At 38.2% G+C, this 25,611-nt stretch overlaps 1 protein-coding gene across 2 annotated transcripts; it reads left to right on the top strand.

Moving 5' to 3' along the window:
* The first annotated feature begins 364 nt into the window (after positions 1–364).
* On the top strand, positions 365–24,703 carry SUCLA2 (succinate-CoA ligase ADP-forming subunit beta). 2 transcript variants are annotated; one of them, XM_075710092.1, is made up of 11 exons: positions 365–451; positions 2,452–2,635; positions 13,237–13,336; positions 13,536–13,698; positions 16,465–16,593; positions 17,055–17,193; positions 18,518–18,679; positions 18,761–18,903; positions 21,751–21,871; positions 22,180–22,268; positions 23,914–24,703. In XM_075710092.1, exons 1-11 carry the CDS (start codon positions 365–367, stop codon positions 23,986–23,988), a joined length of 1,392 nt encoding a protein of 463 aa, XP_075566207.1. In that variant the 3' UTR covers positions 23,989–24,703. The 2 variants fall into 2 exon arrangements, with proteins under 2 accessions (XP_075566207.1, XP_075566212.1); XM_075710097.1 differs by lacking the exons at positions 365–451; positions 2,452–2,635 and adding an exon at positions 12,075–12,769.
* Positions 24,704–25,611: the final 908 nt, after the last annotated feature.

Genomic DNA, 25,611 nt, shown 5'->3' with positions numbered 1-25,611 from the left:
GCCAACCGGGGCCGACGTGGGCGGGACGGTTGTGGGGGGATTACAACCCTTTTTAGGATCCTTGTGGGAAAAGAACCTTTTTTTTTAAAAAAAACCAAAGTCGTTGAAAAACCAGAAGCTGGCAAGGAGGTTAGCTGCCCGCCCCCGTCAGTCCTCCCCGGCAGGGGGCAGCACGGGCGATCCGGGGACGGGCGGGGCCCTCGGAGACCATAGAGTCGCCCCACCCCACCGCGGGCTGTTGTCATTGAGGGCGAGGAGTCGCGCGAGCGTTTCCGGCTCCGCCTCGGTCCCTCTGTCCCCCGCCCCGTCTCGGTGGTAGCGCCTGCGCGCTGCGAGGGGCAGCTGAGGGCGAAGGGGCTCAGCCATGGCGGCCTCCATGATCTGCAGCCGGGTGTCGGCCGGGCTGAGGGGCAACGGCCTCCGCGCCACGCTGGGCACTGCCACGGCGAAGGTAGCGGCCGCTTGGGAGCGGGGGCGCGACGGAGCGGGCAGGGCTGGGCCAGGCCCGGGCCGGCTGGGGTCGGGGTCGCTCCCTGCGAAGCGACGGCGGGAGGAGCGGCCGCCTCATCCCGCTCCCGCCGCCCTCCTGCCCTGCCTTGTCCTGTCGCGGCGGCTGGGCTGGCAGCCGTGTGCCCGCCTTTGGCGTACGTCCCCCCGCAGCTGCTGTTCTTGCTTGTGGCAGGTCTTCCCGGCGTGGTTCCCTTTTCCTTCCTTTCCAAACCCCCTCCCCTAACTTGCTTGGATATGCTAACGTTTCCATCTCCGCCGTCACCTTACTCATACGAGGGGTCGGGCTGTGCCAGTAAACTCTTCTTCCACCTCGCATCTCCCCAGTCTCCACTCTTTTTTCTTGGGAGTGCCTTTTCGGGGTATGGTCTTGTTTTTGGCTGCAGAACCCCTGGAAGGCAGGACAAACAAAAGAGCTAGGGAGTCCGAAGTGTGTAACGCCCCTTGCGACTTTCTTCTCCTTCCACATATGGAGGAAGGTCGCTTTGAGTTCCCCTCTCGTGTTACGCGTAGCTTCTCAGGGCCTGGCTGGTCAGTCAGTGCCAGAAACAGCAGCTACAGCGGGCAGCACCTCTTGCTTGGGTTTCATGCCAAGGAAAGGGCCTCCTGTTTGCAGAAGGAATCCTTTGGAGGTTAAATATGCTCTGTCGATTCACTAGCTTGAAATGCTGTAGTAAAGCTCTTGTGTTGTCTGCGTGCTTGCTTTATTTAAAATGAAACAAAACCTTAAAAATCCAGTCTATGAGAAACTTCCTGATACAGACTGATTTTTGTGGTTCTTGTGCCAATGGTGCATACTAAAAAAATAAAAATAAATGCAAAATTTTGCTTGTATCTAAGTTTGTTTTGTAGTCTTTTTACCTGGAATCTTTCAGTGATAGTCTGTTCATGGGCTAGCTGAATTCAGTAGGTTTGCTGTTTCGTGTGTGTATAAAATTAAGGTCTTATTCCTATATAGTGAAATATGAAAAATGCAGCAAACATTTTTTTATTTTTGTTGTTGATAATTTTCATGTTACAAAATACAGTTACTTTACAAGGTACCCTTTGGAAATCTATGTTGTCTTAAAGTTCATGAATAGCTGTTCTTTTTTAAAAGGCATTGCTCGTGTAGTACCACTTCTGATGTTTTATAATCAAAATAATTTTCCTCCCTGAATTACTTTATACAAAATATCTATCAGAAATTCATGGAGTTCTGTACATCATTTTTGCAGATGAAATTAAGGCTCATTCCACACTGGAACTTCCTGGATTGAATACTAGGCATGTTATATTTTACTTAGCATTTGAAATGTTAAAGTTATTTTGCACTTTTGGCAACCCTCTGATTCAGTGTAGATGTTTGAAATGGGTCATAGTTAGATTTTGCTGTTTCACGTTAGTCGTATGAAGGCGGAATAGTCTGTTCTGTAGCGAATGAAATTCACCATGTACAACCAGTGAAGATGATGTAACTTAGTTTCTGCTGCCCCTCCTTCCCAGGACTTAGTTCTTAGTTTGGCAGACAGAGGCAATGTACCAAAATTTTGAACGAACCTATTCTATGTGCTTTTCCCTGTTCTCTTACGCTTCCAAAATTCCTCAAGGTCCTTTTCCCTACAGATATATTTCTTAAAGTACTTAAATGCTAACTAAATACTCAGGGGTGTTTTAACCCTGCCAGTCTTTGTCAGTGCTAGCAGCTTCACCAGCTCTTTCCCGCTGCCCCAATACAACCTCACAAAACCCAGTACCAGATCTGACATGAATGACTAATGTGGAAGGGTAGCGTACAACAAGCATAGGATTAAGTGTTCAGGTGTTTGCATTGGTACACTAAACTGTACGGATTTAATATGTAGACTTTTTTTTAACCTAAGCAAAGAGGGCAGTTTTTCACAACACAGTCATGTTCTTTGTTCTTTTTTTTCTTTTTTTTTTTTTTTTTTTCTTCTCCTTCAGGTACTTGGTGGAATTCCAGGAATACTCAATAATCATGGATTTCAGGTGCAACAACAGCAACAGAGGAGACTTTCGCTACATGAATACATGAGCATGGGACTGTTGCAGGAGGCTGGCATTTCTGTTCCACACGGAGTAGTTGCCAAGACACCAGACGAAGCTTACAAAATAGCAAAAGAAATAGGTATAATATTAAAGAGAACATACACAATATAGGCATGGGCTAGATACAAGCTGTAACTACTTTTTCTGTCTTTCCTGGTAAGACATTTCTTGGAGTTCTGAATATACCTTCTCTTTAAGAGAGCCTTTCCAGTAAAGCAGCTTTCTTGCAGATTTGAGTATTTACTTTGGAGCTGACATTTTCCTTATTTGAAGTTTTCTAATGCCTAAGATTGCTTAGTACATGAGCACACAGTGAAATTAGTTGTGACCTAGTTTTAAAGACACTCTTGGTTGTGTATTGAGACTTGTTTATGAAGCTAAACTGTGTCCCTGAAATTCCAGTGGGGAAGGACTTGATCCTGCTTCCATTAAAGACTGTGAACGTATATTTCAGGCACTGTCATTCCCGTACCCCAAATGCTGCAGATGCTTTTTCTGTAACTTGTGAGTCTTGTTTAGAAGGAATGGGGCAGGTATAAATGGTATTAGCCTAGACTAATACAACTACCTAAACGTCTTTGAGATGAGTAATAGACTTTACTTTGTGCAAATCCTGGATTTCTTTCTGCTCTCAAGCAAGGTTAGAGGAAATCTTGTGTGAAGAGCTTCAGTGGTGGTGGCAGGTAAGGCTTCTGTAGTCCAAGATCTCATATAGAACAGAAGATGCAAAGCCTACTTACCTTTAGGCTGCAGAAGAAGAGTAAAATCCTATTCCTTTGTGGATGTGCTGTTCTGGCAGGATGCAACTACTTCATGCACGAGGGAAGAACTTTGATGGCTTGTAGCTATACACTAAATTCCTGGCTTGTTGATGAAAAAGCATCCAAACTCGTTTGCCTGGTGCTTAAATACTTTATTTAAGAGTTGAGCTTTAATTTTGGAGTTGACTCTGCCTATTAATTTGCCACTTTATCTACTATGTGTCTTAGCAAAATCTTTTGTTCTAATTTGGATGAAATATAGAAGTCAGCTTCTATCATTTGAGGCATTAATACTGATATTTTTTTTTCCTTTAGTTTAAAGCCCCCCGGAAAAAACGTAGACTTGTCACACACTTTTAATGAAGGACACTGCTTGTCATATTCCACTCTCATATGCAAACTCCTAAATATCTTTTCACCTCCAAATGGATGCATTTGTAGTGATTCCTGGGGTTATAGGTTTTATTAGATTCATTTCAGTTTCATGTGTAGATTTAATGCAAGAAATAAGATCTGAAAAAGACTATTTTTTTCTAGAGCAAGTTATGCTGCTTTGTAACATAGAAAGGAATTGAAAAGCTGCTTTTCCTTTAGATCTGATGTCCCAGAAATTCAGGTATTGTCTGCCTGCCTTCTTTGTCTTACTCTCATTAGAGAGTTAATGATACAAAATTATGAATTCATTAGTATGAAAGAAAGGTGTTAAAATACGTCTGTTCTGAGAATGGTTTAAAACTCAGACCCTCGCCTTCTGTTAAGGGTGAGCTGCTTGCATGATCTAAACTTTGCAAATTGGGTATATCCTTTTGGTTATATTAATATCTGTGCAGACAGCCTTTGCCTGCAGCTCTTTAATAGACAGCAGGGAAACTTGCAGGCCAGGTTTCCTTTGTTTTCTTCCTTGTTCAGGGAGCAGTCCTATAGCAAAGCAGGTATGTCTGACTGCTGGTTCATAGCTCTGTCTAATCCATGTGACATCATAGGTCTGCCTTTTATCTGGAGTATGCGACCCTGTGCAATTTCTTGGGGGTCAGAAAAATGAAGTTGTGAAGTGTATTGAGTTAGCATCCTTTAGTAAGCTAGAATAAAGGAGTTCAGGGCTTCTGGTTGTCAGCCATATACTTTGTTTAAACTGGTGTGTATTTGACACCATGGCTTTCTTTGGTGCTTGAGATGAGGAAGGGAAGACTTCCCAAAAGGAGAACACACTGAAGGTGCTTGAGTTTTTGAGGCATTGCTCAATTGCTGTCCAGAACTCATTCGGAATGGTGACAGATTATCCTTTGCTCTGGTGTTTTGGATTTCTTTGTTATTGTAGCCATTTCCCCACTAGTTTTCATTTAGTATGTACTTAAATAAAACCAAACCAAATCTCTAGCAGAGTGAAAAAAAATTTTGCTTTTTTTTGTCCACCTGCTCATTGTTTATTTTTGTTGTGTAAGAGTTGTTGCCGGTAGATATGAGATTATCTTTCACTTCTTTTTATGTGTTACATAGTTTTTTCAAATGTTTGTCTAAACCATTACAAAGATAGTTGGTCTGCTTGCTCTGTCTCCCTAGTGCTGATCCGCGTGCTCCTGATAACCTTTAGTCACAAACCTGCTCTCTGTAAACTTGAGTTTGGCAGTGGATTTCTTTCTTTTGCAGATACCTCACTCCAGTTAGAAATGGGTCACTTTTTATCCTAGTGTATAACAAATATAACCTTCTCATTAACAGAAATTATAGTAGTTTAGCTGTGGCTGTAGCTAAATCAGTGTAACCTTGTATGAATGAAACCAAAGCTTAACCTTTCCAAGGATTATCATCACTGCAAGGTAACTAGTGTGTGGTAGAATCAAGCTGAGGCATACGAATGTTGCAGTTTGTCTTAGACCATAGTTAGAGGAGTGCACTAAATAGTCTTTAAATAATAAAAATAATGAAATTTGTTAGAATTTCATGCGAAGTTATGCTTATCTTGAGGTCTGAAGTTAGATGAAATAGTCTGGAAGCCAGAAAGGTTGCTTCCTCTCCACCCCCCCAGTCTTTCTTGTACTAAATATTTTTTTATGCTAAAGACCAAAGTGTCCTAAAGAGAGCAAATTGTTTACCTATATGTGAAGTAATTTTGAAACATTATGTGAAGTAAAATACAGTATTTGAGCTTGCATTGTTTTCTTCCCTGTAACATTTTTCTAATATTTTTAAAGGAAACTGAGATGAAATTAGATGCTGTGAGCAACTTTTGAGCAATGATGACAGATCACTTATGGTTTGAGTCTTAAGGAAAAACCTTAAATTTTTTTTTTGCTATTTTTAAAAAATTTGATTTCTGCTGCAGCTATCAGATTTCTTAAAGTGCTGTTTTCAAACTCAGATTTCTGTTCTAGATGGATTCTGCAAATTATTATTGTTTTGCTTTTTAAAAAATATTTTCTCTCGTCTCATGGGAATTATTACAACATGAGTTTGCATATAGCTTTTTCTTTTCATACTTGTTGAGAGTTATCATTGGAATTTGTTACTTATCACAAGCAGCTTTTCCCTATAAAGAGCCCTCCATCTCATTTTAAGTAAATTGTTATCACATGCTGGTTCATGAAACTGTTACTCTTTTAAAATAACTAGTACTGAATAATTCAGTCCCTGGGAGTACGTTTGGACCTCCTGTAAATGTCACTGCTCACTTACTTTTCCTCCAGTAGTTCATTGTCTCCATTCAAGACCTCCAGATCTCATTTGTGCCACTGGAAGAATGCGTTCTCAGAGCTGAGAAGACTTGTATCTGATGAAGTCCTTAAAGACTGTATTGATTGGGAAAAAAAAAAGTATTACTTGTGGGCTTTGCAATACGTGGCTCTTCGTATGTTACATGAGTGTCTCACTTAACTTTTTCAAAAGTGAGCTGAGTAAATTCTGTTCCAGAGTGTTGATAAGAGGCTGCAGTATGTTTTGATGATTGCCTCTAAGTTTATGGTTTACTCTCAGCCTATGCGTGCATTCCAGCTAGCACTGTGACCAGTGCTGATTTAGAAGCTGATACGTGTTTGTTATCAGGAACGTGACTAATGAACCTAAAGGCTATTTCTTGAAGAACAGATGCTTCATCAGTGTGATAGCAGATAGCTCAGCAGTACACACTCGTTGAAATGTATAGTATTGCTGTTTGTTAAGACAGCACCTACGAAAGTGTATGTATTGCTGTAACTGAAGTTCTGATGCTTCCTGACACCTTCCTCTTTTAACAGTCGTGTGGAAGCGAGTGACATAGTGTATGCCTGTAGAACAGCCTGCTTTTCTTTTATAGCATTATATTTCTGTTCATGGTAATTTTAGACGTAAGACTTCTGAAGTGATTAATATCTTGAAGCAGCTTTTGTGTTCTGGTAGTTTTGTAGGATTTTACGATAGTTAATCCCAAGACTTCATGCTCTTGGCAGACTGTCAAATTTTAGTAAAATAGAAAGCTATACAGAATAGGAGGTGTTGAGAAATGGAGTGGATAACATTTCACCTTTCTACACCAGAGTTCTTGAAAGGAGGCTGAAAGCAATGGAGTCTGCTCTTACTTTTGCTATTGCAGTTTAAGAGATCTAGTCCATCTCCTTACCAGTGTGGTTTATAAGGAATGATCTTTTTCAGTATGCTTTCTACAGAATGACTCAAGTAATTGGCTTGGTTGTATTCCTGTAGACAGTTCTGTGATCAGTAGATGTTTCTTTTCAGACCTTTTAAGTTCTTTTCAATGTTACTGTTCTATTTTTCTGTCTATTGCTTAAACATACATCCTGTATCTGTTAAAAAAAAAAAAGTAATGCATAAATCTGGGTGGATTTATAAATAGATTTATTGATCTCGGGCTTGATTTAGTCAGAAACCAAAGTTTAGTACAATGTGTGCAATGATTTTCTTAGGTAAAGTACTAGCTTTTTCTCTATTAGCTCTTCAAAAGAATAGGTATTCCAGGCACTGTGGGACAAAAGCTGGGGTGGCTTTCTTCTTAGTGTATGCCACACCTTCCTTGGCAGTCTGTGATTAAGTTCTTTTTCTTTGTTCTGTGCCACACTGAAAGCTCACATCTAGTTTTTTGTTCTTCATACTTAGAATCATAGAATCATAGAATGCTTTGGGTTGGAAGGGACCTGCAGTAAGCAGGGATTGAACCTGTGAACTTGGCGTTATTAGCACCATGTTCTAACCAACTGAGCTAACCCAGCTGGTCATCTTGATTGTTTTGCCATTATCAGTTTTCTCTGTTTGTGAAGTATCTGCTTGACTATGTTAACTGATGTCTTTTAGGTTGTCTGTGGAGTCTGAAGCTCCAGAGCATTTATTCAGATGGTGTAGGACATGGATGATGATCTAAGGTGGCAAACATGCAGAAATCCCTCAGGTGTTAAAAAACCCCGCTGCTGTAGTGGTCAGTTTTAAGTAGTTTTTTTTCCAATTATGTTCCTGCTTACCTGGTCAAAAGCTCTAGATAACTAGCAGTAGTAGTCTAGAAACCAAACATTTACTTGAATTCAGGCAAACACTACTTTTTTGGGATCTGAAGCTTACTTACATTTTGCTTCAGCCTTTGCTTTCTTCTATAGCACTTCACTCCTTTGAAGTTCTAATATCAAAGCATGTTGTTGATAATAATTCACTAATTCAAATAACTCATCCTGTCTTGTGAGTTGATGAAAAACTTGATGCAGTTGATTAATGTCAGGAAGTATTTGTGTAGAAAATACTATTTTTTAATGGCGAAACATCTTGTTTGCTCTCCTGACTGGTATGGTCCTTTCAGTGAAAGTATGAAGATTCTTGGTGCATAATTATTTCGGTAGTCATACTTGTGATTTGCATGCAATGATTCTTCTAACACCCACTCAAAAGTTTCAAATGTTGAAAAAATGTAATTTTGAAGTTAAATTCTAAATAACTACACTTATTAATAAAATGCAGACAGTATACTCTGAAGAGATTCTCTGCCTGTGTTGGCAGTTAGGGTCATTATGTTCTGTTCGTAATACATTGTTAATTACAAGCCCATCTTTTCCTTCCCTAATTCCTGTAAATACAACTATATTGTTTAAACTTAGAGTTTTTATTATATCTGTGCAACAGGAAGGAAATTGGTTTGCATTATAAATGGAGAGATAGTCTTCCTGGAACTAAAAACTTAAATACAGAGTAATTGAGGCGAAAGTTATGGGTGTCTGTCTCTCTCCCAGGGTAAGTTTGCAGTTGAATGGTAGTTGAGAACTTGATTGGCACTTGTGTTATTAACCTGTCATTGCCTTTTACTGTTGTCTGTTTTGTCAGAACACATTAGGCCTGCGTAGTTATGATGAAGGGGTTTATAATGTGCAGAAAGCAGTACTGCTGCTACAGTCAATATTGGGCAGAGAAGTGGCAGTTAAAGCGATTTGACAAAAGTCAGAATGGAAACTTGTAAAGCGGAATATTTTAATAAAGTTTTCTGCCCTAATCATTAGACTTTCTACTTGCACAGAAAACTTCAGCTAAAACGGAACAACATGCCTTCTTGCCTCTTAATAAGCTTATCACAGGATTGTATTTTACACAGATCGACATGCATGCAAGGAGAAAGACACCTTTCTCTCACCTTGAAAGCTTAGGTTATGGAATCGGAACTTATTTCTTCCAATAAATAAATATCAGTATTGCTAGAAATTAAGATTGGGCTGTTTCCTGGCTGTATTACTCTTTCACTGTCTAGTTAATAAACCATTGTTGAAGGTGAAACCTGTGGTGTTAGTACTGTATAAATTTTTTTTGTCCTGAACAGATAGATACTAATTCAGTGTGTCTGCTGATTTCAGGCACCTGTGCTCATTGGCATCTACTCTTAACTTTCTAAACATTTCCTGATTCTTTTCAGGCTCAGGCTGTTTTACTTTCATATGCTTTCAGTGCTAACTGCCATTAATATGGAAATGCAGCTCTTAACAAATGCTTGTTCTGAGTTTTGTGCATTGGTCTGTAGCTTGCTTGCCTGAGACATTAGCTGTGCTAAAGGTTTGTTGTTTTGTCCTAGTGCCCTGTGTTAAGGCTTTACAGTTTGTTACTGCTGGTGAAAGCAGGTGTCCTGCTTTCTGTCCTGCTCACTGCAGTGTCCTTGTGTATGTGCTTGTCAGATGGCGCGCAGGCTTGCAAAAGTACTGTCCGCTGGATTAGCTTTTGCCTTCAGCGGAGTCACTCTTCTGATATGCTTCAGGGCATGATTATGCAAATGCTTATGCTGGCACAAGAAAGGAGACTGGAGCGAAAAGCTGAGGATAGGAGGCAGGATAGGACTGCTGCTGTGGTGTAGTGTTGGCTGGCATAAACTGTCCTAACTTTCTATGCAGATACCTGCTCTGGGGCAGAAACTGCTATTTTTTGTTGAAACAAAAGCCTAGCAGTATTTCAAAGCAGTGTAAGCAAAACAGAAGAGCACGACTTTTGAGACTGAGTAGAAAACTATGTTCGTTGCTGGTTTCAAATTTTTGCTTGGGTTACTGTGTATCAGCAGTTCTCTGCTGTGTCAGAATGTATGCTAGTGCTGCAGCTGTAACACTGCAGATGGGGTGTGTGACCAAATATTCCTGTCCTCTAGTTTTAGGGTCACTTTACATAGGAGCTGTAGGAAAAAAATGTTTATTGAACAGTAAACTTTCTGCATGGGTTAAGTTAAGGTTTTCTCAGGACATGTTATCTTAAATTTTGTTTCAGGTACATCCGTGCAGTGTAGTTGCTTGTAAACATAGCTGGTCAAATAACCCTTGAAGTGTTATGTGTTTATGCAGTCAAGCAGCTAGTTTGCTTGCAGTGCTGTAGGAAAACAAATCACAAATCATTAATATCTTGCTCATTTAATGCCACAATTGTTGTATTCTGTTGCATAAGGGATAGTCCAATGACAACTTTGTTATGGCCAAAACTGAAAAGTTTAAAGTTGTTTCTCACATGCTTTTTTTCAGATGTCTTCATATGTTGCCAAAGTGTAATCATGCATAATAATTAAATTCTTAAGAAATACCCTATGGGATCAGGGCAGTAGTGCATCTTGCCCGATGCTCTGCCTCTCGTGGTGGCAAAAGAACATGCTATTTAGGGAGATTGTTGGCCTGGCTGTTTTTTGCAGTCTATACCCCTCATTTCCCTCCACCATTCATAATTGTTCTCTTGGGAATATCAGAGGGAACATCTGTGCCCAGTTCCTTTTGAATCTCCTATTCTTCCTTAATGTCTCCTTGCAGGCTTCACTATCTTCTGTGTAATGATAGTCTTTTTTTCATGCACCTTTTTAAAACTGACTTTGCTTGGTTGGTGGCTTTTGGTTTTGGCTGGAAATGGAACGTATGGTGTTGGACTGATGATCTTAGAGATCCTTTCCAACCTTAATGATTCCTAGTTTTTACTTTCATTAAAAAATAATCTAGCCACCAAGCCAGGAAACATGAAATTATTACTCTACCCTTAACTGGTTTAGTGGTGGACATGGTAGTGTTGGGTTAATGGTTGGACTGGATGATCTTAAAGGTCTTTTCCAACCTAAATGATTCTATGATTCTGTGATTCTATGCATGTATAGTTGTGTGTTCTTGCTCTGTCCCTCACCAGGTATGGCTAAAGACCGTAATCATGTTCTTGCTTTGTTCTCCTTTGATAGATTTAAAGAAGTGCTAAGCTTTTTTAGTCTCTTCTTGTAAAGGAAGCACTCAATTTCAGTGATCATCCTAGTGACCAGTCTTTCCCATTGAAAACTGCTTTTATGATCATGCCCAGAGCTAAACGTAATGTTCCAGCTGAGATCTTACCAGAACTTCAGTGGCATCTCGTTCTGACTTGTTCAGATTCTGGTCTTTATTGCTAGGAAGAGTAATCACTACAAAGAAGGTGCCTGTGGGTGAGCTTCATGGTTTTCCTGAAAACTTCTCTGTAGAAGCAGCTTTTACCTTCTGGGACTTAGTGTAGGAGATGAAAAGTAGGGTGGAGAAATAGGACCCTCTCTTCTGAACTTCCTAGTGGGCTGTAAGTTAAATCTCTTAGTCTTGATTACTAAGTATATCAGTTCTGAATCTTTGTCAGATATAAAACTTCTGTAGAAAGCTCAAAATAGTAAAATAATGCTGTGAATATTTTAAATCTCGAATATTTGAGTTACTTTAGATCCTTGTGAAGGAGCCCAGGTGGATCCTCTGTGAGCAAGGGAGCAAGTGTAGGGGTTTGTTTGGGTTTTTCTTCTGTTTTTCTTTTATAAATCTCTTCAGAGACAAGAAAGTATTTTCCTCTTTCTTTTATACTAACAGTAAGAAGTCATGCTCCTCCAAATTTTGTGTTTGTATGTACACACAAAGTAAATTGTTTTCAAATGGATGGAACTTTATTTTTAAGCTCACATGTTGGACTATGTGGCTTCATTTATCCATGAAGCTACTGTTTATAATCTTACTCATACCTGAGGCTTAGTGTTTCCTAAAGCAAGCTTTGTACTTAAAGTAGTTGCATAAAAGTCTTGTTTTGCATGGCTTCTATAAAGCATGTTAACTTACTTGATTGCCAGTACTTAGTAGCTATAAAAAATAAATATCTTCAGGAACTGAATTAAATATTAGATAATAGACTATAGTAAATCAGCGTATACTTGCGTGCTATAAGCACCTTCATACTTCTTGTGCCAAAGAACTTTATATCAGTTGTGAATTCAGAGATCTATTAGGTAGACAGTCAAGAAGTAAAATCTACAAGTAGCTAGTTGGGAGTAGTAACTTGAGCATTCCCTTTGCTTATAGCCACCCTAGCTTGTGATATTATGCACGTTTAATTTTATCTGGCCAGGCAGGATGTAGGTCAAAATAGGAATCAACACAACTTTTTTGTGACTGCCATAATCTTTTTCAGTATGCATAGCAGCTCGTTTTGCTTGAGTACTGTAATTTTTCTTAGGCTTTTTCATGGTTGCCTTTTCACATCCAAGAGAACAGCAAGTTCTTTCTTTGCTTGGAAAGACCAGAATGGCTGAGCTAATGGTGGCATGAAAAAAGATGGGATGTGCCACACAAATGTGAATGGGGCAGCTCTTAACATCTTGCAGTTTAGCTGCTCTCTGCAGTGTATTCAGTATAATTGAACTTGAATAATAACTCAGGGCTTTGTTTTTCTTCCTTTATCACCTTAAATGACTTGATGAACTTTCTTCTTTGCTTTTCGTCTTTCAATGACACTTCAGAATATCCCAGTTGATTTTTATTATATTCTCATACTTTACTTTTTAAACGCAAATGCACAGTCTCCCCTACCTAGAAGAATATTTTGTGAAGGATTTTTAAGCAGTTAAAGCCAACTAGAGGGCTTATTCTGCCTACTTTGGGAAAAATAGTGGATTTCCTTAGGCCTCTGACTTCTGCAAAGCACTCAAGCTTATGCATCAGTGCTCTGCTGAATGGAAGCCATAGTGGACCTGCAAGTTGACTTGGGTAAGTGCCATAGTTACATATCATTGCTGAGAAGATAGTGGTTACAGTTACAGGGTATTTGTACTTGATTGGGGAAGATCTTGGATTATGGTGTGTCAGATACTCAGTTTCATCTTGGTAACAGTCTGTGAGATACTAACCATTTCTTACTGGGTGCTTAATCATTAGTGATTCAAACACATGTTAAAGATATATTGGAACAGTCAAAGTATCAACACTTTTGGATACTAACTCACCAAGGTTTGTTCACAGAACAGCCTAAAGCTGTAATTTGTGGATCGTTTGAGACTTTTGGAATAACCTGTGTGAGTTACAATACAGTCTTTGATTCACATATTTGTGTTTTGAATCGGGGAGGGTGGGGGTGGAGAAAGGGGGATAAAATGAAAACAGCCTTTATTATTCTACCTGGGGCAATTTGTTTTAGTAGTCACAGATGACAAATTTTGGGTTTTCTTTCATTCTAGGTTCAAAGGATCTTGTGGTAAAAGCACAGGTTTTAGCTGGTGGTAGAGGAAAAGGAACATTTGAAGGTGGCCTCAAAGGAGGAGTGAAAATAGTTTTTTCGTAAGTTGTTTCTAAATTATCCAACCAAGTGGAAAAACTTCTAAGTTTCACATTATGAATTGAACCTATTGCTTAGTTTAAAATCAGTGTTTAATTATTAACCTTAAAATAACAAAAAATAGGTAAGATTTTTTTTTTTTAACGCTACTTCTGTTTTCCAGCATTTTCTTTGTCACATTCTGAGCTTCTTTTATTCTAGTCCAGAAGAAGCAAAAGATATCTCCTCCAAAATGATTGGAAAGAAGTTGTTTACCAAGCAGACAGGAGAAAAGGGCAGGATATGCAATCAAGTATTTATCTGTGAGCGCAGATATCCCAGGAGAGAATACTATTTTGCAATAACAATGGAAAGGTCTTTTCAAGTGAGTAATATTAGAAATAGAAGTAAACTAATTAACTCATTGTAGCTGAATTTAAAAACAAACCAACAAAACTTTACTGTACTGGTCACTTGCTTTTGAAAATCAGAAATATACATGAGCTAAATTTTGTTTCCTAGTATCTCTGACTATATGATTGCCTTAGTGTTTAAATGCTTTAAAACGTAACGCTACAATTTAAATTTAAGGAATAATAAATGAGTATCGGGAGCCCCAGTTGAAGTTCAGTCATATAGCTGAAGGGGAGATGGGTGGAATGAGGAGGTTATTTTCATTTTGGTTTTAGTTTGCACTTATCTACCAGATGCTCGTACTAGAGTTTAGTTTAAAAATGCAGCTATGTGTGTGCCTGTACATGTGCACACTATTTAAGAGTGTCAGGAACAAGATAAGTAAAAGACTTTTGGAAGAGCCAGTGGTCCTGGATAAATCAAACTTCCTTTTTCTCCAATGTGTGGAGGTTCCTAGAGGTGCACAGGTGTGCCCCTCAATTTTGAGAATGCTGGTAGCTTTCTTATGCCAGTACTCTTCAGGAGAACTGGTAAGAAGATTTGGGCCTAGAGGTCTGTCCTCAGAGCTTTAAGGAAGAGGAAAGCCATAGTCTCTCCTGCTTGTATGTTCTGTATGTGTGGGTGTGTAGTTTTTTAGGCTGCAATTCAAACCCAGCTACTGAAATGTGTCAGTGTATTTTCTGACAGACTAGTGTTCCATTATGGAGCATAGAGCATGAATTTCTAAATAACTTCAGCAAAGCCACGGTAAAGTAGATCTTGGAACTTTATTTTCTGGAGCTCAGCAAAAACTGAGTTTGATCTGTGCAGATGCTTAAGAGTTTGCAGAGGCACTGCTCTTGGTAACTAGAGGCATTCTCTGGCATGAGAATGAAAAATTTTCTGTGGAGGAATGAGGAAACTAGCCTTACTCTTTTATTTTTTTTGTTGCAAAATAAGGAGTTAAATACTGTATTTGTTCCTTCTTCTTCCTCTGTAGCATTCTTTCTGATAGGAAAGTATTAGTTCTGTTGGGTTTTAGTACAATTATATGACCTGGGTACCTACATTCTATCGTACTCTATAGTAGAGCAGGGAAGATCCAAATGTTGCAGTATGCGCCCCAGATTTACCACAAGGTGGCATTGAAATGCTGTGAATGGCTGGATTTTATAGTCTTAAAATTGTGTAAGGAATAAGCAAGCATCCTTATGGAAATAAAGTTTACTGTAACTGATTTAAGCAAATTAGATAAAGAAGGGAAACATTTTCCTGACTTGTTCTTGCTCTCATATATAAAAATAAACATTATTAGTGTATATTGAGCATACCTGTGTGGATTGTCTTTTGACAGAGATGTGCTTTGTTTTTACTGCTGACTTTTTAAGTCATGTTTTGAGATGTTCTTGTAATTGCCTTGTCTAGGATGCTTATGATGAAGAAATGCCTTTCAAAAGAAGGAAGTGTGAAGGTTGAATAGCACACAGTGTGTATTCCTGATGTTGTAAACCTCTTCCTTTAAGGGCGGGAAAAGTCTGTATAACAGTCAGTTGAAAGTGGAACTTGATGTCTTGGGTGTTATTCACCATTAGGGGCAAGACTTCTTATGTTTTAAGTAAAACTGTTCACTTTGGTCAGTTCTGTGGAATGGCAAGTTTTTTATAATGTAGCTTCCTGACTGTTCAGGATATGAATATGCAGAAATGTTCATTGTGCTGAACCTTGCTATTAGATGTAGGATAATTCACAATCTATATTTTTCCATTTGGAAGGGTGGCGATGGGAGAGGAGGGGAGTGATATGGTTATTAAGCATGTTCTCTGAAACAGGGTCACATTTTCTGTAATTAATTGTCAACAGTCATAAGGCTGTTTAATGTTTAAGACCTGTGCTGATATGAAATGCTGTCTTAGTGCACCAGCTGTCATAATCCATGCATGGGTGGTGATAAGAGAAGGTAGGTTGGGGTGATACAAGCGCATATGTCTTTACTGTAAACTGGAGGACTGTTCCCGTGGGGAGAGATTTTTAGGTTTCATGGTAGTGAGTCCTTGATGCTTTTGTTGAGATTTAGACAGCTTTTTTTTTTAAAAAAAATCTCTGCTGCGAATGTTATCAATTCTAGTTTCTTAATTTCTTTTATTATTGAATAATTAAGCACTGTTTTTTCAGAACTCTCTGACTTACGTTCAGTGATGGCTAAAGTTACTGAGCTTTGTGATCCTTACTGAACAGGAATAGTTTGCAGTGATTTGTCACTAGGTTCTGCAGACCTAGATTTGTCCTTGGAGCTGGAGCATGGCAGAATGAATAAATGAGTGCCTGGCATTCGATGTGTGTTTGTGTAGGGGTGAGTGGAGAAGGGGGAGAGGAGGAGGCCGTTCTTTTTCTGGTGACAACCTAGAAGATAAAATGCATATGACTACTAAGTTGAATCTTTCTATCAAAATTTAAAACTAGTATGTCTGTGTTAATTGCTCTGTTGCTACAGTGTGTACAAAGGAAAGCGTTCCTTGTTAAAAGAAATTGGACCCAATGTACACCTTAAAATTTGGAAAGTATTATTAAAAGGTTTTATATAGATGTATTGAATACATAGTAACATTCTCCTCGGAGCGTACAAGTAAAATGCCCAAATCAAAAAATGTCCAAGTAACAACAAGGTTTTATTGCTGTGAGGTATCTTGTGGGAAGAACTGAGTTTCAATTATGTGGTATAAAATTACTTATGCTTTTTTTTTTTCCCTTTTTGTTCTAGGGTCCTGTGCTGATAGGCAGTTCTCAGGGTGGTGTTAATATTGAAGATGTTGCTGCAGAGAATCCTGATGCGATAATTAAGGAACCCATTGATATAGTGGAAGGCATAAAAAAGGAGCAAGCTGTTAGGGTAATTGTTAATGTGGAAAAGTACACATTAGCGAGGATGGGAGGGTTGATTCTAAATTTTGTGAAGTGTGCATGCATTCAACCTGCTGAGTTGTCTTAAACCCTTTTGACATTTTGAAACAGATTTGAGCTAGATATTTAAGTATTTCCAGGTGATAGTCAATGTAAATCCAACTCTGCATGGGAGTGCTTTATCTAGTTTTTATATAGCTTTGTAAAGTCATATGACTTTTATAGACATAATGACTTTTTACTAGCTCTTTTTTAGGATAAGTGCAGTGTTTTGTATTGAAAACAATCTTTTCAAACCCAAGAGTTTCTTTTTTTCCAGGAAGACAGGAGAGGTTCTACATCTACAAATGCAATTGACACTGAAATAATAGCTAAACTGGGACATTCCTAACTTGTAACTAAATCAAATCCTGAACATCAGTTAACTGATAACTAATCTTTTACTTTCAGCTTGCCCAAAAAATGGGATTTCCTCCTAATCTGGTGGATGAAGCAGCTGAAAATATGATCAAATTATATAATCTCTTTCTGAAATATGATGCTACTATGATAGAAATAAATCCTATGGTGGAAGATGCATCAGGAGTTGGTAATGTTTCTTCTTTGTATTCTTCATGTAACAGCTTGACATTTTTGTAAATCTTAGTTGCTTCGCCCTGCTAAACTTCATCTGTGTACAGCAAGAGGACTTATCATTAATATGGTATGTTGAAAAACTAATTTAATAAAGCACATAAATTTGAGAATCTAAGCATAGTAAATACCTGCTCTTAATTGCTAAGTAGGATCTTAAGTTTAAATAGCTTCCTTTTTAAAAATTTTTTATTTATTTAAAAAGAACACAGCTTCCACTCTTGAGTGGTTGGCTACCCAGCATAAGGCATTCTTGGAAATTGGGTCTTTTAAAAATTCATTACTTGAAACTCGACACGTCTTGTGTATTTAACGTTGGTACTGAAAAGGTAACCAGAATAGTGGCACCTTCTAGAAATCTTCTGCCTTTACTACTCGGGCATCAGAATGACTGATCGAGTTTGATGTATTGAAAGGCTAGAGGTGTGTGAATTGCAGATTAGTTAGTGAATATTCAATCACAGCCAAAATAAATCACCAATCACCAAAAAATAAATCTGTGGAGAATACTTGAACTCAGGTACAACACTTCTAAATTTAAACATGTGTAGCTCCTTCATTGAAGCTTACAATTACTCTACTGTTACTGGTTTGTTTTTTTTTTTTTTTAAATAATACTGCTTAAATGAACATTATGGAGCAGTCTCTTCCATCTGTTTCTTGTGCCTTGTCATTTTTATATCCTCTGTAGTGAGGGGTAGAAATGAAGTCTGACGTTTATACAGACAGAAATTTAGTTCTGATGTAAAGAATACTTTGGGTTTTCTATGTCACCTGCTATATCTAAATGAAACTTACTTTTCTGTGTATTCTTCTGACACCTTCCAACTCAGATGGTTTTCTCATTGTGTTTCTGTGTGCTTGCATGCATGCACATGCACATGCACACTATATATTTAATCTAAAAGCAGAAGACTAAGAGGGATTAAAAAACCAGAACCAGAGACCTTCTGTAGGGATTAATTTTATGCTAATTACTGATGCATAATTTGCCCAGGTTTATCAGACAGCTTGTTGTAAGCTTCTTTGTTTTTGGAGTGTCTCAAGAAATACAGTTATCTTCCCTTTTTGTGGAGCTAAAGGGACGTAACTGATTATGTGGGTAGACTAGAGAGAATTTTGCATTTGCATGGAGTGCTAAGTGTGTCTTTCAGCAAAACTTTAAGTTTGGACTGCATGAGTTAGCTGCTAAGTTTGACTTAACATACTTTAACATATTCATGTAGCAGTTGAGATATTATTCTAGTATTAAATGATGGCTTGGGTTTTTTTCCTTTCAGTGATGTGTATGGATGCAAAGATAAACTTTGACAGTAATTCAGCCTATCGTCAGAAGAAGATTTTTGATATGCAGGATTGGACACAGGAAGATGAAAGAGACAGGGACGCTGCAAAAGCAGATCTCAACTATATAGGATTGGATGGAAACATAGGCTGCTTAGGTATGTTCTATTTAATGAATTCTAAATGACGTAATGGATTTCTAAATTGAGTTCCTAAATGTTATCTTTATTCTCATATAGTCAATGGTGCTGGTTTAGCTATGGCCACAATGGATATAATTAAACTTCACGGCGGAACTCCAGCAAACTTCCTTGATGTTGGTGGTGGTGCTACAGTGCAGCAAGTGACAGAAGCCTTTAAGCTTATTACCTCTGATAAAAAGGTGAGGGAAGAGTTGGCATATCAAGGTCCTACCAGTGGTAAAACAGGCTATGATTTGAAAGACAGTGCTTAGTGCATGTTCTCCAGAAAACATGTTTTCATAAGCATAGAATTAAAAAGGGAAGAAAATGGAGATATGAGCTTAATCTTGGTGCAAATGAAGAAGGCCTGAAAACCTGTTGAATGTTTTTCCTTCTTTTAAAAATAGATTCTTTGGCTGTGTACTGAATAGGGAGTTTTGTGTCCTCTGGTTGAAGTTACAGCTGTATTTGAATCTTTCCGGAAATCTTTGAGTCAGAAGCTCCCCCCACCCTGCTGTTTAAACAGAAACCAGTATTCAGATGTGGTTCCTCTTTTTTTGTTGTTGTTTTTTGTTTTGGGGTTTTCTTTTTTTGGGGGGGCCCATTTTGCAGCTGGGTCTGTTTTGTGCAAAGTTGTAGAGATGAATATTCACTGTGCTGTGCACAAACAAGTTTCTAAGGTGCTAATGACTAATAGTAAATATTAAAATTATTAAATTAAATATTAAAATTACCAATATTTTTTAATGATAAAGTAAGCGAAAATAACTTTGTAATGGGCTTGGAAGGGCATTCATGTTTTATTCTATTAGGAGTTTATCAGAAGTTTATCAGGAGTTTATCAGAAGTGTTTGAATTTTAGTCTAGTCTACCCTTGATTGGCTTAGAGTAGACTTGGTAGTGTAGGTTAATGGTTGGACTGGATGATCTTAAAGGTCTTTTCCAACCTAAACGATTCTATGATTCTATGATTATTATTAAAATAAAAAATTGGTTGAAAATGGAGGAAGAACTTTACCATCCCAGAAGGACAATGCGAGGACTGGATTGATGGTCTACATAGAGGTGCTCATCCCAGTGGGAGCTCGATGGCAGTTTGGGACTTTTTTTAAAAAAAAAAAAAAAAAGAAAAATATGAAAAAAAAGGTAACCAAAAAAGGTGGGAATGACTTGCAGGACCTGGTAATGGTATACTACTTTTGCGCCAGAATTTCATGCACCACTTGCTCATCTCTGGAAAGGGCCAGAAACAAATAGGGATGTTACAGAGGAGCTTGGTCTCTTCCCCACTGGAAAGATTTTGTTGTTAACAAATGCAGGGTCTGACACACTCTCCAAGAGCATTATAGAATCGTTTAGGTTGGAAAAGACCTTTAAGATCATTGAGTCCAATTGTAAACCTAACACTGCCAAGTCCACCACTAAGCCATATCCCTAAGCACCACATCTACACGTCTTTTAAATACCTTCAGGGATGGGGACCTGACCACTTCCCTGGGCAGCCTGCTCCAATGCTTGATAACCCTTTCTGTGAATAAATTTTTCCTAATATGCAATCTAAACCTCCCTTGGTGCAACTTGAGGCTGTTTCCTCTTGTCCTGTCACTTGTTACTTGGGAGAAAAGACCTGCACCCACCTTGCTACAGCCTCCTTTCAGGTAGTTGTAAAGAGTGATAAGGTCTCCCCTGAGCCTCCTTTTCTCCAGGCTAAACAATCCCAGTTCCCTCAGCCGCTCCTCTGGAGACTTGTTCTTTCTTCATGTTCTTTCAGCAGACTGATGGAAAAGTGAGGGACACAGGCACAGAGCACCTGAATTACAGAGAGAAGAGAAGAAGCAAGGAGGCATCTAGGGGTTGTTGATTTGGGACAAGTTCTTGCAATGCCAGTTCTCTGCTGATGCATGGACAGAAGGTGTCCCAACAGACTTCTTAATATAGCTTTCCCTTTCTGCCTTCCTTCAGCTGCTCGCTGTTTTATCAAAAAACAATGGCTGTAGCTGGGATTCCTGATGCTGAAAGTCAAACAGCAGTACAGCCCACTGGTGCCATGGACTGCACTCTGGGTTCAGTTCAGGGGTTATTTGGAACAGCCTTCTAGGGTGCCAGTCTTGCTTCTATCCTTTAGTAGCAGGAGCAAGAACAATGTCACACAGATGAGCTAGTCTAATTGCAAGATAATGAGAACCAAGCTACTGTTTATTAACAAGTTGCACATTAATGTTTTGTCTTGCTAAGCTTATTCTGTCCTCCAAGCCTGTCTGCCTATTTTTGCTCCTACTTTATTCCATATTTCACCATTGACCGAAATCTTTTTACCCTTCCTTTCCACCACTTGCGTAGGAAAAGACTTTCCCTTAACCTCAGGCTTAGTCCTCCTGAATAAAACATATTTCAGATAGCTTACCTCTAAGCATGCTAGCTAGCTTTTAAGTAAACTGTATAAACAGTGTCTTGTGTATGAGTTTTGTAAATTTTCCTGTGTTCTTTAGCATGGCTTCTTCAGTATGTGGAGGTACCAGTGTGGGAGGTACCTCTGCTGGAGAAAAATTAGAAATGGAAAGGTAAAAAGTTGATAAGTTGTTAAAATGACTTTACTGAAGTTTCATCTGTTTGATTTGCTTGAAGAGAATCAAACAGCTCTCCTTATTAACCATGCTCAGAATATTCTGAAGTAAGGTACAGATGTTGGCTTTATACAGAAAATGGGTGTGCGTCTTTTCAGGTAGGTACACAGAATACACACTGTGAGTAAGAGAAATGGCTATTGCCTGCAACTCATGCTGGTTTGAAGGACAACGTGGAAGTTTCCTGGGATGGGCATTTTTGCAGTAGGGTTTTCTTGCAGTAACTGTTATGCTGTATGTGACTTTGTAGAACTGTGCTTTTGTTGCTGATGTTCTCTAGAACAGAAATGTTCCCTGTGTTTCGCAGAGTTCCTTATTACCCTTATGGAGCTTGAATTTTCCTTAGGCTGAAAGGCTGAGTGGTGCTTTTATCTGATGTGCCTCTGGCCATTTTTAACATGAATATTGTCATTGATTCTGTAGGTACTGGCTATTCTGGTAAATATTTTTGGTGGCATTATGCGATGTGATGTGATAGCACAAGGCATCGTTATGGCAGTAAAGGATTTGGACCTAAAAATACCTATTGTGGTACGGTTGCAAGGTGAGTGTGCTTCAGTACACGTTAAATAGATTTCTGTCCACATTGACAAATGTTCTTGAGCTTATATATTGCGTAGCAAGTTGCCTGTAAGCTGAAGACTATGGAAAAATAAGGCAAACCTTGAATTTAGATGGTGAGGATTGGCAAGTTAATAAAAAGAGATTTCCTGCTTTTATAACTACTAAAGTTGTTGTCTTCTGGATTTATTCACTAACTTACTTTTGGAATAGGCTTCATAGAAAATATGAGAATACTCTGGTATAGTAGTCTCCTGTTTAATAAGAGTGGCATTTTATCTGTTTCTTAAGGTACACGAGTTGATGATGCCAAAGCTTTAATAACAGCTAGTGGCCTCAAAATCCTTGCGTGTGATGACTTGGATGAAGCTGCAAAAATGGTAAGATAGCTGGTTAAGAATATTCTTTTCAGAACATAGCATTTGTTGCAGAATATTGAAAAGTTGAAAATCCATTCAATCAACTAAAGGTAGCTTAGGATAAATCACAGTGCCAGTTATTATCAGGGTCTGAAGCAAATGTTGTACAAATTATTAAGTACATATTGTAAGGAGAACTACTACACACTCAGAAACTATTATCCTTTGGTAGGGGAATGACCAATAGCTTAGCTTTATTGATTGGAAGAAAATACTTTAAATTGAGGAGGCTGAAAAATGCAATGTAACACTTCCTTTGATAGACCACTGTATTTCAGTGTGTATGATTAAAACCAAACATAGTTAATTGTCCTGTTGCCTCATGAGATAATTAGATATTCAGACATTCACAAGGTTGGTTGTGATTTTTACTGGTTTTTTGGGGTTTTTTTTTTTTTTTGGAGGCAGGGGGGATGTGTGTGTGTTTTGTTTTGCTTTGTTTCCTGGGCCTGAAGCTTTGGAAGCAGCTGTGGATTGCTTGGAGGAAGAACTTGCTTAGCTTGACTGTATGCCCCTCTGTTTTAAGGAATAGTATTAAGTCCTGCTAGGCTGATCAAGCTTTGCTTAGGTCAGTGGAAATCTTCCCTAGCAGTACATATGGGTCTTTAAGCTGTATTGCATCTACATAATGCATCTGCTAAAGCTGCTGCTGAATCTAAAATTCCCAGCTGAATCATGAATCCATACAAATGGAGTTCAAATTAGTTTTGTAATCTTAAATTATCTGTACCTGTAGAAGCGCTTTTTGGAAGGGTTATAATTGTTTTTGTATGTTGCCCATAGGTAATCCTTAAACAGGTTTATGTAAGATGATGCCATGAGTGGGATAAACAAATGGATGAGGATAGATCAGAGTAATAAGCTGAGCATTCAAAGCAGTGATTATAACCAGTGATGTTAGAAGCATTTTTTCTACCTAAATATTCAACAGATGTCTGTAAATTATTCTAGCTAACTAATATTTTAGGTGCTTTTGAAGTTAGGTAATGTGGATAAGAAAAACATACTACAAATACGTAGCAACAGTGAAGATGAAAATTTTTGATCTGCAAAAAAATAGAGGGCATCTGGTGGATTTTGTATCATGGGGAAACACTGTTCCAAATTTTTTTTTTCCCTAAAGAACCACTTACTCAGTTACAATATTTAATTCAAAGAAGGAAATAATTCATAGAGGTTTTGAGTTGTTATGCAAGAGAGCTTGAGGCTCCATAAGGTATCAGAGTAAGATCCAGAAATGCTTGAGACAAAAGCTCAAAGGAGAAATAGCTTCTAGATATATAGAATCTCTTGTGAGTGGGTACCCCAACACCTCCCAAGAAAACAAGGTGGCACATAAAGTTTCAAATTTGTAGCATTTTATCAAGATATTTGGTTGTAAATGAGAACCAGACATTGTATAACTGTGTGAGATGTTTTCTAAAAGACTTGACCGATCTTTCATTTGTAAGTGATTAGGAATGGACTAAATAATAATCTCCCCCCTACCCCCTGCCCTTTAAGATCTTGCTGATGATTCTCTGGCATTACTTTGTTTAAAAAGATTGGTCCAGCTCACTCAAGTTAGGATTGTTTTGAAATTAAGTCTTTATTTTCTGTTTTTCAGGTGGTGAAACTCTCTGAAATAGTAACCTTAGCAAAACAAGCTCAGGTGGATGTTAAATTTCAGTTGCCAATTTGATCTGAGAAATGTCATGCCAGTGTCTAACATGTTCTCTGAAATACTGTGTTCTGTGGGATATCTTTCTTTTTTTTTGTGGAGGTTTTGATTGTTTGACAGGCGCACAAACTGAAGTACCTGGTCTTTAATGTTAATGTTCAGAATGGTCGGAGTTCTTGTAAAAGCGTGTATTGCTGATATTTAGTCCTTCTTAGTTGTTGTTCTCAAGCCTCCAGCTTCTGCTGCAGAATGTCACTTGCAATATACTTCTGCGTTGTCCAAAGTAAAGCTTCTGGTTGAAAAATAATTATTCTGAATAAATTCTGAAGTTACTTCACTTGTAAATTTGTATTAGCCTTGGTTAAAAGTAAATATGACTAGATTATCTAGTTGTCCATGTGGAGAAATGTATTGAAACGGTATTTTATATTGGAGACAGTTGTACTTAGCAGTATAATGGACATGAGCAAACCAATCATTATTTATGAACAGGTGCATTTGAACTTGATCAGAAACATTTTTAGAAGTGCTTCACTGAAGTGGCTGGTAACTCTTCTGGACAACGTGTTTAATCACTACAAAATATACTGTAGCACTTAGATTTTCATGATTTCCGGTCCTTACAAAAAAGCATCGTGTAGTTTTATATATGAACAAGCATTCAAGGAGAATTCTGCATAAAGAATTAAAATGTCTATTGTACATCGCTAATAAAATTGTACATTAATAAAACGTCTCCCAAAATGTCTGTCTTTTTCTTTATATGTCACCATTTTGATAAATTGCATATACTTGTGGGTTAAACCATGATTTAAGATAGTGAGCTTAAAAGCATTCTAGGAGTAAATTTACAATATGTTATTTTTTTTCCTCCTTGAATTGCATAACTGATCTCTGCACAAATATGCAGGAAAACGTTGCTTTTTGGGGAAACGTTGCTATTAGACCACTAATTTTTGTCACCTTACAATGCTGTTGATTTTGGCATTACATAGAACGTGGAACTTGGATGATGATGCATTTACCACTTAGTTTCCAAATGACGTTAAATTACTGTTACTCATTTTTGGTTTGTACTTTGTAGGTTTTTTTTTTTTGTTTTAAATGCCGTTTTCTTGGCTAAAGATAGTTTAGTTTTGCCAGGAAATAATGAAGACTTGTTTATGGTGGGATTTCAAAGTGGGAAATCACGTAATCATGAGCTAAGGACTTAAAGATTATGTGAAATGTGGGGAAACTTACAGTCAATTATATGCAGTTTGGAGGTAGGTAGGATGATAAATGAAGAAACTTTAAACTAGTGCAGTGTGTTTCAGTAGGTTTTTGGCAGTGCTAAAGAAAATCAGGAAAAATTAAACTCGCTCTGAATGTAAACTGGATTATTTTCGATCCTAGTTGGTCCCTCACAACTGACTACTGTGTGCTGTTGATCCAGCATGCTAAATTAGGCTTGTGGGTATGCTTGGAATTGCTTTTATTCAATGGCCTTGAATAGATTTGCACAGATAACTAGTCTGAATAGATTTGTTAAGCATTGAATAGTTTAGAGAATATAATTAATTTCTAGCATGTGGGTTTGCTTCTAGCCTTTTTTTTTTTTTTTATTACTTCTAAAATCTGTGTGGAATGGTAATGTTCCAGGTT

The sequence above is a fragment of the Pelecanus crispus genome, chromosome 1 (genome assembly GCF_030463565.1).
Source record: "Pelecanus crispus isolate bPelCri1 chromosome 1, bPelCri1.pri, whole genome shotgun sequence".
NCBI classification, from domain to species: domain Eukaryota; kingdom Metazoa; phylum Chordata; class Aves; order Pelecaniformes; family Pelecanidae; genus Pelecanus; species Pelecanus crispus.
Note: the sequence above shows the minus strand (reverse complement) of the source record. Positions and strands in the feature narration are given on the sequence as shown.